Consider the following 13,179-nt stretch of genomic DNA (forward strand, 5'->3'; position numbering starts at 1 on the left):
TTCGGACTAAAGGTAAATATGGCTAAAACAAAAGTAATGATGAACAATTATGCCATATCAAGGATATAATTGTTGAAGAAATAATAATTGATCATGTACTTATCTAGGACAAGTCATTAGCTGTAATAATGATAAAGGCTGGAAGTCAAGAGAAGAATAAATTTCAGATGGATAGCATTCGGGAAATATATTCACATACTGAGGAGCAATTTCCCAATTTGTCTGAAATGTAAAATAATGAACCAATGTATACTCCCCACCACAACTTATGGAAGTGAAACTTGGGCACTCACCAAAAGAGGATGAGAAGCTGAAAACTACACAGCGAAGAATGGAATGAATTATATTAGGAATCAGACTGTTGGATATGAAGAAAAATACATGGTTTAGGCAGCAAACACAAGTATAGGACATTCTTATCAAAACTAAAGAACGGAAATGGACTTGGGCCAGGACACTTAGCTTGAAGCCATGATGCCAGATGGACTTAGAAAATAACAGAATGGTACCCAAGAGGAGCTAAAAGAAAACCTGGAAAACAACAGTGCAGATGGACAGATGAAATTTAAGAGTTTGTGGGTAATAAATGGGTGGCCATTGCACAAAACAGAAAGAGCTGGAAAGTTTCTGGAGAGGCCTTCATCCTGCAGTGGATTGAAAATGTGTGATGATGATTCCATAAGAGTATAACTGATTGTTGGAATAAAGATTTTATCTAGTGTTGCAGAAGTGGCTAGTTTGAATAAATGTAAAGAAGAATTGAGCACATATTAGAAAGAATGAAATGGGTATAATTTTACTGTTTAGTTATTATTATTGTTTTGCCTGATGCTGTATAATGTTGCTGCTTTCTTGCATAATTTTTTCTCAAATTTGTAGAAAGTGCACAGCAGATGTGTGTGTAAGACATGTATTGATCTTTTGTGGACGAGTGCAGTGAAATTAGCATTATCAGTAGCAAATAATGCAATAAAGCAAGCTTATACAGCATCAACCAAAAAAAAAAAAAAAAAAAAGCAATACCTATTTCACCTATTCATTCCATCCAGTAATTTGTCTAGTTCTTCCTTGAATTTATTTAAGCTATCAACTTCTGCAACAACAGATGGAAATTTGTTCCAGCAATCAACCACTCACTGGCTAAAGAAAATCTTCCGTGTATCTATTCTGCAACTGACCCTCCTCAGTTTGAATTTGTGCCCCTTTGTCTGGGGTCTGACAAGAGGAAGAATCCTGTCAGCATTGAGCTTGCTCAATCCATTCAAAGCCTTAAACACTTCGATCAGATCACTTTGCAGGTGTCTAGTCTTCAGATTCTGCAGTTTGCAAAAGTGAAGCCTTTCTTGGTAAGGACACCCATTTGTTCCCTCACCAGTCTTATTGTTGCCCTTCTCTGTAGTCATTCCAGCAGCTCTACATTCTTCCTAAAATGTGGACTCCAGACCTGTATGCAGTGTTTAAGGTGTGGTCTGACCATTGCCTTATGCAATGGAATAATCATCTCCTTATCCCTGTAAAATTCCTGTATATCATTGACAAAACCCCATTAGCTGTCCTGGCAGTCTGCTGTATGAAATTCTAATATTTCATATAATGTGCCCTTTTGTTTGTTTCATTATTTTTATTTGATAACATCAACAAAATTGTGATATGTTGGCATTTCCTCAGTGCAAATAATTTCATCCTCTAGTAAAATACTTGACTTATAGTTTTTGGTTATAAATGGTTACTACTACTCTTCTTGGACTAAAGTTATGAGTTACTAATTTGTCCCCCCCCCAGCTATTTTAATTTTTATTATTTTTCTATGTTTTTTTCATTTCAAAGCTAAATTTTTGTATTTTTTGACATCACTTTATTGGCATATCTCCCCTTTTCATCGCAGATTTTGCTCTGCATTCCCAGAAGATATTCTGAGCATTGGTTGAAGTCTTTATTTGAATTGTTGTTATCACTGTGTTGTCATCGTCACACACATGTACTTGCCCCCATATAATAGCTTTTTATACATTCTCTCCATACACTGAGGAACTTCATTACTCTTCACATTTACTTTTGGATCTCCTGGTGAGAATTATAACCAGTATCCAAAGATTTGTTTTTAGATTCTTGATGTAATAACAAAAATTGATTTGTCACAAAACAGTTAAAACAGATTTGTTTGAATGGTTCTACTGATCACACTGCATGTGATTTGTTAGTATTTCTGATAATTTGTATTAAAACACTTATGTATTTTATATTTTTGTTAGACAGAGTAAAGCTGCTGATGGCAGAACTGGGTTTGTGTGATCACTTGTTGGAATTAATGGAAAAATATAAAGTGAGAACTCATGAAGAGGAGTACCAAACAATCTTTAAAACTGCTAGTGATTTAATTATATCGGTGTTAACAGGAGGTAATATTATTAATTTTTTTTGTGCTATTTAGTTAGAGCTGCTCTCATTTCATTATTATTCCAGAATATAACTTTTAATGTTTATTGGGCCTAGTGAAAATAGTTTCAGATGACAATTACTAGTATAAAAAAAATGTTTATTCAAAATGTGTGTTTGAAATGCATAGTTAAATTTTAATTATATTGTTTTGATTATATCATCTGATTATGTTGTAAAAAGAAAACAGGGTCCACACCTTGTTTTCTTTTTACAACTTGTTAATAATAATAAAAAAGTACAGTATATTCCATTTTATAATGAAGTGTCTAAATTACCATACAGATTTCTCTGTAGATAAAGTTGAATTCTTTGAACTTGTAGAACAAGAAGTACTGTGTTAATCCTTAACAGTACATATGCAGTTCTGTTTTGTACATTTTGTATTAAATTACATATATTTCAGAACATATAGTTAAAAGGAAAAAAAAGTGCAACTTTTTCTGGGTGGTGCAGAGCTGTGTTTCACCTTTTGTTTAAAGACTGACCTTTTCATTTTTACAGAGCAAACTCAAATTTTTGACAGCAGTTCGGGGAGATTTTTCATATTAACAGTATAATTTGAACAGTTTCCTAAAACTTTGTGCATATTGTATCCCTTTGGGCCATTGTTAAAATTAGCAAGTGCAATTTCTGAATTTATGCTGCAAAGCTAAGACAGTTTCCAATGTTGATGACAGTGGTTCACAGCTTGTGAAACATTTGACAGTAGTTGATGTCACTAAACTGCTGAAATAAAATAGTGTACAACAGTCTGCAGGTTTATTTGCAGCTCATCCAGAAGTGGGATCTTTACACACCAGCAATCCCTCAAATTTTCAAACCCTGTGCTAGTAAACTCTTGCAGACTCCGGAATCTCCAAAAGTGTAATTTCTCATAGGCAAAGCACCAGCATGAGGTGAGGGAACATTCTATCTTTCCTTGAGGTAACATTTGCTCTCCTAACCCTGGTGCTTCCAGAGGTGGAATTGTGTGGGTACTAATGCCACTATACGAATATCAGTGCCATAAAACATATTTTTCTGACACCTGGAAGACAGCTGTCATCAGAAGACGTTTTATACTCTGTTGTCATTACTGCTGGACAAATGACTGCTCTCTTCTCCTTTAGCCTTTCATTTCCTCTTCCTCTTTTAGTTACTTCTTGGGGAGGTCTCCTACTTCCTTTCCCCACTGTGTTACTGTACAGTATCCCTCCTCCAACTCTGATTGTTTCCTTTTTCACCAATTTTCCTGTGCTAGTCTCTTCCTTCTTGTCTAGGCAAGCCAGGAGGTAGCCCACAAAGGCAGTACATGATCTGCCGTCATGCACCAAGGACAAGTACTAGGGGGAGCTGCCTTCCAATGATATCAGCTCTCTGGTAGCTAAAAGGATAGTCACTTGATAAACAACATAACAACATAAAACATTACAACTGAAATGCCACATTCGAAACTGGTATTACACTGGCAGAATATAGCCATCTACCATCATGCAAAGGATACTTCAGATTTGGGGAAAATCCCAGGTGCTACTTTTATGATAATAAAGTTCAGTACCCTGCAAGAGGAATCAAAATTAAAACCTCATGCTGGATATCTATCTCCCTTGGCTGTTGGTAAAAATTAATGAGTGGGATTTCTGAATTTTATGCTGCAAAAAGAAATTCTTGCTACTGGGTAGTATGATTAACTTATTGTAGAAGTCTCTTTAGGCCCCAGGTGAAAATCATACTAGTGACTAAGAGATTTTCAGCTGCAGTATATAGTGATTTTTCTCTCTAAAAAAACTTTCATTTGAACAAAGATTTTAAAGATAAATCTCTATCCACACTTCACCAGTGCAGTGAAATTAGCATTGGCATTATCAGTGGCAAATAATGCAATAAAGCAAGCTTATACAGCATCAACAAAAAAAAAAAAAAAAAAAAGCAAGACCTCCTATTTCACCTATTCATTCCATCCAGTAATTTGTCTAGTTCTTCCTTGAATTTATTTAAGCTGACTTCCACAACAACAACAGCTGGAAATTTGTTCTAGCAATCAACCACTCACTGGCAAAAGGCAAACTTCCATGTATCTATTCTGCAACTGACCTTCCTCAATTTGAATTGAGGAAGGTCACACATGCACACACACACACAGTGATGACTGATGAACCAATCTATCTGTTATGATGGGCTGTGCCACATAGCTCACAGTATAAAAAGCTGAACAGCTTCGTGTGCTATAGCAGTGGTAATTTTCATCTGGTTGTGGAAGTCAAAGTGATAAAGTATCAATTATGGGATGTATTAAAGATAACAGTTTCAGAAGGGCATGATTGTGGGAGCTCGTGCATCAGGTGCTACTATATTGGAAATAGCATGTCTTGTTGGTTGCTTACAGCCCACTGTGGTTAAGGTGTACATAGAATGATGTTGAATGGTTCAAACCACATTCTGCTGACAAAACTGTAAAGGATTACTCAAGGTGGATATTTGTAATGAGTGAAGGATGCAGCACGTTGTATGGGCTCAATGGCAGGTCACTATGCAACAGTTGGCATCACAATACAGTATGGGAGAATGCAAGAACAATATCCCAAATGATGATGGGTTCAAACTCAGATGTATGGGATTCCAGAGCAGATGACTTGAGAGACGCCCTCTCCTCAACGCTGATCATAGTTGACAGTGAGTGCTGTGATCAGCAACATACTGGAGGAATAGAAACAAGTTTGCTGGTCAGATAAGTCCAAATACCTGGTGCAACATGCCAATGGATGCCTTCATGTGTGCTGCAAGTAACATTAGTCCGTGGACCTATCATCTATAGTGCCCACTATCTGGGTAGGTGACAGTGGTTGCTTAATAAGGGACATGATTTGCTGGCAAGGATTAGAACCCCCAGATGATATGGACCAACATTCCACTGGTGAGGGTCTACCAGCAGCTCTTAGGATACCACATGCACCCTACCATGTTGCATTTTTTACCAGAGAGAAAGAGGATCTCCCCAGATGATAATGCACTGTATCATTGTGCCAACGCTGTGCTTCGAGTGGTTCAAGGAACACAGTGAAGATATCGTATTGGTTTCCAACTTCGCCTGACTTCGTTTTGGAATGGAACGTGAGGTATATGGACCCACAACCATCATCTATTCTGATATGTGTAAAGCTTTGCAGTCAGCATGGCTGCAGATCCGTGTGTTTTTTTAGACAAGCAGTAGTAGTAGTAATGGAGACGTGATGCAAGAAAGCAAGCATATGAGCTTATGTAGCATCAGCCAAAAAAAAAAAAAAACTCAATTTCACACATCCATTCCCTCTAAAAGTTTGTCCAGTTCCTCCTTGAATTTATTTAAGCTGTCAACTTCCACAACGACAGATGGAAGTTTTGTTCCAGCAATTAACCACCTGCTGGCTAAAGGCAAATTTCTGCACATATATTCTACAACTGTCTTTCCTCAATTTGAATTCATGTCCCCTCAGGTTTGTAATCTGAGCAAGCGGAAGAATCCCATCAGAATTCAGTGTGCTCAACCCACTCAAGGCCTTATACACCTCAATCAGATCACCTTGCAGGTGCCTAGTCTCTAGCTGCTGCAATTTGCAGAACTTAAACCTTTCTTGGTAAGAGGCTCCCTTCGTTTCCCCTCACCAATCTTGTTGTCCTTCTTTGTACACACTCAGAAAACTCTACATCCTTCCTAAAATGAGGCCTCCAGATAATCACCTCATTTTCCATACTAGCAAAATTTCTGGATATCATGGACAATACTCCATGACCTGCTCTAGCAGCCTGTCTGCATTGCTCAGAAAACTTCATATGTGACTGCACAATTACTCACAGATCTTTTTCATTTTCTACCACCCTCAATATAGTAACACACAGTTGGTACATTTCTCTGGGATTACTTGTATCCATGCGCAGTAAGTTGCATTTGTCAATGTTAAACTTCAGTTGTCTCTTCTCAGCCCATCTGCCCAAATTTTCTAGATCCTGTTGCAATAGCACATTGCCATTACTGTACTGTCATTAACAACCCAGCCAACCTTTGTATCATCTGCAAACTTCAACATTAAGCCTTATATACCTTCATCAATATCATTGATAAATATAGAAAAAAAAAAAAAAAAACAAAGGGCCCAACACCGAACCCGGGGGTCTTCACTAATAACATTAGTCCACGAAGAGCAGCATCCATTGATTACCACTCTCTGTCTTCTCCATCTCAACCACCCTTTTATCCATTGTAGCAACTTATCCTTAATACCATACTTCTCCAGTTTGTACAGTAGTCTTCCATGCGCAACAGTGTCAAAAGTTTTCCTGAAATCCAAGTACAGGTGACCTATCTTAACGCTGATAATTCGTTCAAGAAAAACAGAGCGCTAAGTGAATTTGCGCTAAGTGAGTGCTGCATTCCCATAAGGTAACATATATATTTGTGAGTTGCGGTCAGTGCCGTAGGATATTTTCTAATCAATAACAAATGGTAGTGAAAAGATGCACAAATGTCGGTCAAAATATTTAATATTTAAATATTTGTACATATAAAATATTTTGCATTACATACGTATATAATTATGTGGTAACTACTTACGTATCAGAATTAAATTAAAAATTCCAATTAAAATCATGAATTGATTTAATTTAATTGACGATTTAATCATGAAAAATGTGTCGATTTTGGGTTGTACTTTGGCCCTCTTGCTGGTAAACTAAAAGGGGTTTTAATTTTAAATCCTCTGCAGCGTTACCACCCAGAAATAAAGTCAACCGAGCCTTCACGGCTTTGAAACCTGGCATGTTTTTTTTCTTCTTTCAATATGAAACTTCTTTTAGGCATTCGTTTCCAAAAAAGTTGTGCTTCATCTATGTTAAAAACTTGTTGAGAAGTATAACACATAATACCCCTCTTCAATAATTTTAACAAGTTCTTTTTTGAAAGTTTCAGCTCCTTGATCTGTACTTGCGGCTTTGCCCTGGATTTTAAATCTATCCAACCACCCCTTACTAGTTTTAAATGGTTCCACTTTTTTTTTTTTTTTTTTTTTTAGGTGAGTTTTCTTCAGATCATCATATAGGCTAATCTCTCTCTCTCTCTCTCTCTTTTTTTTTTTTTTTTTTTTTAAATAATATTTAACTTAACTGAATTCTGCATTGGATATTATCTTCAATAAAATTAGTTAAAGTCTTGCCATTTCAATCCTAATAGCTGGCCTAGCCCTAGTTGCTTGCAGTGGAACAGCTGTCTTTCCTGCTCTTACATTTGTAGTCTTCGTACTGCTTCTTATTCGGCATTATTAACTCTTTGAAAATTTAACTGTGATAAAACGTTCGAGTAAACTGTCCGTTATGCATGATGTCTAATACTGTACACTTTACTGAGTGACGACTAGACTTCGGATAAATGCATATAACGTAACAAGTCACTGTACTGCAATTAAATTAGCGTGCAAGAAAATTTCGCTGAGCATGGGAAAATTTCTCAAGTTGGCGTGAGAAATGTTTTAATGCTGTTTTGCTATTCATTTCCAAGCTATCGACTCCATCAAATGAAACGGTTTTGTTAAATAAGCCAAAAATGCAATCTGTAAAAGAGCATTATAGTGATTTGTGACAGCGTTATAGTCAGATGCGGGTTATAATATAAGAACAGCGTTATAATGAGGGCCTGCTGTGTATGATATCAAAATTATTTTTTGCCTCCCTCTCCTTTGTAACCACATCATAGTATCCAATGAAATTTGTCAGACAAGACTTTCCCTTAACAAACCCATGCTGTGTCTGAATTATTACTGCAGTCTTGTCTTGTCTAGATGATCCTTCAGTGCATCTTAAACAGTGACCTTTTTTTTTTTTGTCTTTTTCTTTTTTTTGTTATCAACAAAGACTAATCACTAATACACTAACTCTTAGCTTCTTGGCTACTAGGTTTGCTAGCCGCCTCACCAGTAATATTTACATTGTTAATTCTGGTCCTGTTGGGTTTTTGTACCGGGAAAACCAGCCCCAGCTAGCTGAAAATAATTCAGTCCTCCTCCAATTCCTCATTAATTTCATTGAACAAGCTCCTAGCCTTGTCCACAACCACTGCCTGTGTTACAAGAATGTTTTGGTTCATATCATCTATCCACACACTAATAACTTCTTCATTATCTTACTCCTTGAATAAATTGTTCTAGAAATGCTTACATTAACAATTCCTGTATGTGACTGCTTGATCTTCTCAGCATTATTAATAATGGTCGTAACAGTAGAATGTATTAAGTTTAAGGTCTCTCACAACTCTGAATTCCGCTCACCAGATTCCATACGACGAATAATGTCCATTTTCACTTCATTCGTTAGAGATTTGCTGGTTTTTCTAACATTTGCAGGCATGGATTCACCACTATATTTAGAAGACATGGTTGCATAATTTATTTAAAATAATAAGGCACTAATGAGCACAGGAAATTATTAAAATTTAAGGCACAGCTCACAATGTGCAACTGTAGGACGAGGAGAAGCAACTGACATCAACACTAGCAGCGTCTAGGTATCCACTTCTGGTGCTTCTTTTATGCTTGCATTTTCAAATTTTCTTTTTATATTTTCATTTTTTTTTTAAATTTTTTTTTTGTTATTCTTTTAAAAGGACGTTAATGTGAAAAAGCATAAATTGAAGTGTTGTAAAGCAGGGCCTACCTATATTCCATACCCTATTCATATATCATGGAAAGCAAGATGCTGAGGACTTCAAGAACTGCTGGGAATCATCATGGAACAAGTAAATACTTGGGCTCTGTTAGAGTAATTAAGAGTAGGAACAGGTGCATGTATACTTGTATGTACACCAATACTAGGAGTATAGTAAATAAATTCGATGGATATCAGAGATGGGGTGTACATTGTGTACAGAAATGATAGACAGGACAGGAAGGCAGGAGGGGTTATGCTGTTAGTTATCAAACATAAATTCTAAGGTAGTGCATCCAGTTGACATGGGTGGACGGTGCAATGTTAAGTCAGTTTAGTGTGACATAAACACTGGGAAAACAAAAATGAAAGTAGGAGTGTGTTATAGGCCTAATAACTCTGATGAGAATATGGAGGTGATTATCCTATTGTATGCAGCAGTTGTCAGACCACATCTTGAGTACTGCATTTAGGGCCGACCGGGCTAGCCGAGTGGGTAAAATACCTGCCCGGCAACCCAAAGGTCGCGGGTTCGATTCCCGCCTCAGGCTTGGATCAAAGTACTGCAAAAACCTTGGGAGGTGCAATATGGCCACAGAAGCCGATGCGCCAACAACTACCAAATCAAATCAAACTGCATTTAGGTCTGGAGGCATCATTTTAGGAATGATGATGTAGAAGCTAACAGGTACATAGATTGACCTGATATGCTTTTTACTTAGCTGAGAGTTAAAATGGCTGCTGCTTGCCAGAAGGATCATTATCCATGTGATTGCAACGTAGTTCCGTGAGTTCATAGTAACTTAAGGGCATCTGACAGCTGTTGCTAATAGCGGAACACAAAAAGGGATGTTTGGGGGAAAAAAATTAAGGAAGAAATAGAGAGTTACTTGGATGATAAAGGAATCGAGAGCTACTTGGATGAGAAAGGAATCGAGAGCTACTTGGATGAGAAAGGAATTAAAGCTTATTGGAAATTAAATTTGTTTATAGTTATGAATAATGTTATAAAGTGTTTCTGAAATAGAACAAACTTGGCCTAAATTTTTTTTTTTTTTTTTTTTTTACAGAGTTGTGAAGTGTTTAGCTGATTATTTTGTGAGATAATTTTTTACATTAAATGCCATTAAGTCGGCCAGAAATATGACTGCAAAGTTTGAAACAGTCATGGTTTAACAAAAGAGAAGCTGTAATTAATTAATAAACTGTAATGTATCTTATCTCTATGTTGCAGAGAATTTCTCTTCAAGTTACAAAGATGAATAAGACTTATACATCTGATTTTCTTGGTAAATAAAGGTAACACAGACACTTAGATTTTGGAATTTTATGTTCTCTATTTGGAGCAGAATCAGTATATTCCCCATAGAAATACTAAGTCCATACCTCTCTGGTACTGCTCAATAATATGATTAAAACCCTAGATAGGATTTTTTCCATGACCAACATTTGACCACATGAAGGTATTTAATATTGATCCTTTACTATTTCATGATGAAAAAAAAGTACAAAACCAAAATCCTCCACCAAATTCTTGCACTGGAATAATCGCTACTTTTTTGATATACAGTGAATTTTTCTTATTGCAATCACTTCAGGACACAGCTTAATTGATGAAAAGCTCAGCAATTAAAAAAACCCTGAAAATGCAGCTTTTCAGCATTGTTTATTGATGAAGAGCAGAAATGTGTACTTAAAAAGGCGAAAATGGACAGAAAGAAAACATTAAAATCAAGCAATATAAAATACTGTAATTTGACTGTCCATTATTTCTTTGAGAAAGTCATCACTAAAAATGAAACTGTCATTTTTTTCTAGAAATCCAGAAAACATTAAAAACAAAGAAAATATTAAAATCAAGAATTAGAAAAGGATTAATGCTGTACTGTAAAGCATTCAGATTGTTAGGAATACTGATACAGTACTTTCTTTCACAAAGTAATGACACCCCGACAACCATGTAAACTGTACGAAGCAACCAGTAACTAAACACGCAGTGTGTCAGAGTTCAAGAACAAATGGGATGTTATTTAATTACTTCCACTGCACATGTATAAACCACAATAACTAGGCTATGATACCAGAAACCAAAACACTGATTACAATAAGTGTGATCAATAAATGTTTTTTCAATGTATACTGTTAGTCTTATTGGTACTTCATAAAAGTGATAACATTTGTGATCACAATATGTAGCATACTACTTCATTTTGTATTATAGGCCAATAATGTAGTATTTTATTTAATATTTGTATATATATATATATGCCATATGTATACAAATAGTATTGACTAATACTATTTTATTACCTTAATAATTATGTTTTTTTTATCCTCCTCCCCAGCACAAATGATATTAGAACCTGCAACACATAGTACCATGTATGCATTGAAGGCTCAGAAGACAAAAGATACTTGTTGACATTAGACTTGAATTTCTGTAGAATGTTGTTTTTGGGAAATATGTGTGAAGGAAGATTGTTCCAAAGATCAAACGTTCAAGGGATAAAAGAGGAAGAGTTGGACAGTGAATAGATTGGTTGCAGAATGCATTCAAACTTATTTGAAAGATGGTAGGAGAATTACAGATGCCAGTTCAGAAGGACAGTGCCCATTGAAGTATCTATAGAAAAGGCATGCAGAAGTAACTGATCATCTGTGAGACAGGTCATTAATTAACCTGACTGACCTCTTTTGAATGGAATCTGGAAGCTTGAGATAGATTTTGGGGGTACTACTCCAGATGCAGGAACAGTATTCCACGGTGGAACATATTTCAGATTTGTACAGAGTGAGTAGCTGTTTAGAAGAAAAGTAACTCTGAAAGTGAAAAAGAAAATCCATATTTTTTTTTGATGCAGAGGAAGCAATATTTGTTATGTGCTTATACCAAGAGAGAGATTATAAATCAGGGTAATCCATAGTAGAGATATGAGATCTCTAGAAATCTGAATGTTATTAAAGATGTCCATAGATGCAGTAGATACTCTTTTTGCAAGAAATATGACAGCATTGAGTTTTAGGAGGACTGAAATTAATTAACTTTTCTTCACCATGTTCAAGAACCACCTGGAGATAAGTGTTTAAGGAATTGGTAGTGGATATTTAAAAAGGCAATTTCTCAAAACTGCAAGGCCAGATTTAGCGTGCCTTTATCAACAAAACTGTGGATAGAATTTTCAATCAGTGGAAGAAGGTTGTTAATATACAAGAAGAAAAGAGTGGGAGAAAAGAACAGAACCTTTGGGAAACACCAACATTACTGCAGAAGTAGAAGACAGAGCTGCCAACCATTACCTAGAGTGAGCGATAAGAGAGAAAACTGGATATCCAAATGCAAAAAAACAGTTGGCAATCTTTAAGATTGGATCTTGTTTAGAAGACCTTTGTGCCAAACAAGATAAAAAGCCTTAGAAATGGCAAGAACAACTGTTTGAGCTTCACCAAACTTTTCCATTGAATTTTTCTCAAAATGAGTAACATAAGGCAGCATAATACCAGTGGACTGACACTGATGGAATCCATATTAGCGATCACTGATCTGGTGGAAGGTTTTGAGATAGTTTAGGAGTTGGCCGTTAATGGATTTCTTCATTACTTTAGAAAAAGTTGAGGTAAGTGCAATGGGACAGTAATTGGGCAGGATTAGCCACCCTTTTTAGGAACTGACTAGATACAAGCAAATTTCCAGCAGAAGATAAATACCAGTGGGATAAGAAAGTATAAAAAGGAAACAGAATAGTAGCAAGCAGAAGTCTTTTCTATCTTTAACTAAGGATACATTAGAACCATTGGGTTGTAATAAGTGGAAGTGTTGCTGGATATGCACCAATACTTTTGGCAGGGGCCGAAGGTATTGGTGCATTAACCACCATTTGGAACAAAGAAGAAAGTTTTTTACCCTTATCCTGTTTAAAATTTTGGAAATTTTGGATTGATCAATAACTGTTTTACAATTGCAAGCTTAAATGTCAGCAGAAAATGAACAGTCTGAACAGTCTTGGCATTGTTTATTGGAAAACCAAGGTTCAGATAAAGAATAAGGTGGAATGTGAAATTAAGGAATTCATCCCTATAAGAATAATTTCACTG

General features: G+C 36.0%; 1 protein-coding gene across 1 annotated transcript in view; it reads left to right on the top strand.

The window, feature by feature from the left end:
* Positions 1-13,179, top strand: part of LOC150081581 (rap1 GTPase-GDP dissociation stimulator 1-B-like) — a 199,792-nt gene that overhangs the window by 24,861 nt on the left and 161,752 nt on the right. The window contains exon 3 of the mRNA XM_090380251.1: positions 2,253-2,399. Coding sequence (XP_090236377.1) covers positions 2,253-2,399 — 147 coding nt within the window. The remainder of the gene's footprint in view (positions 1-2,252; positions 2,400-13,179) is intronic.

The sequence above is a fragment of the Mastigoproctus giganteus genome, chromosome 8, assembly GCF_048544385.1.
Source record: "Mastigoproctus giganteus isolate SK-2022 chromosome 8, ASM4854438v1, whole genome shotgun sequence".
Classification (NCBI taxonomy): domain Eukaryota; kingdom Metazoa; phylum Arthropoda; class Arachnida; order Uropygi; family Thelyphonidae; genus Mastigoproctus; species Mastigoproctus giganteus.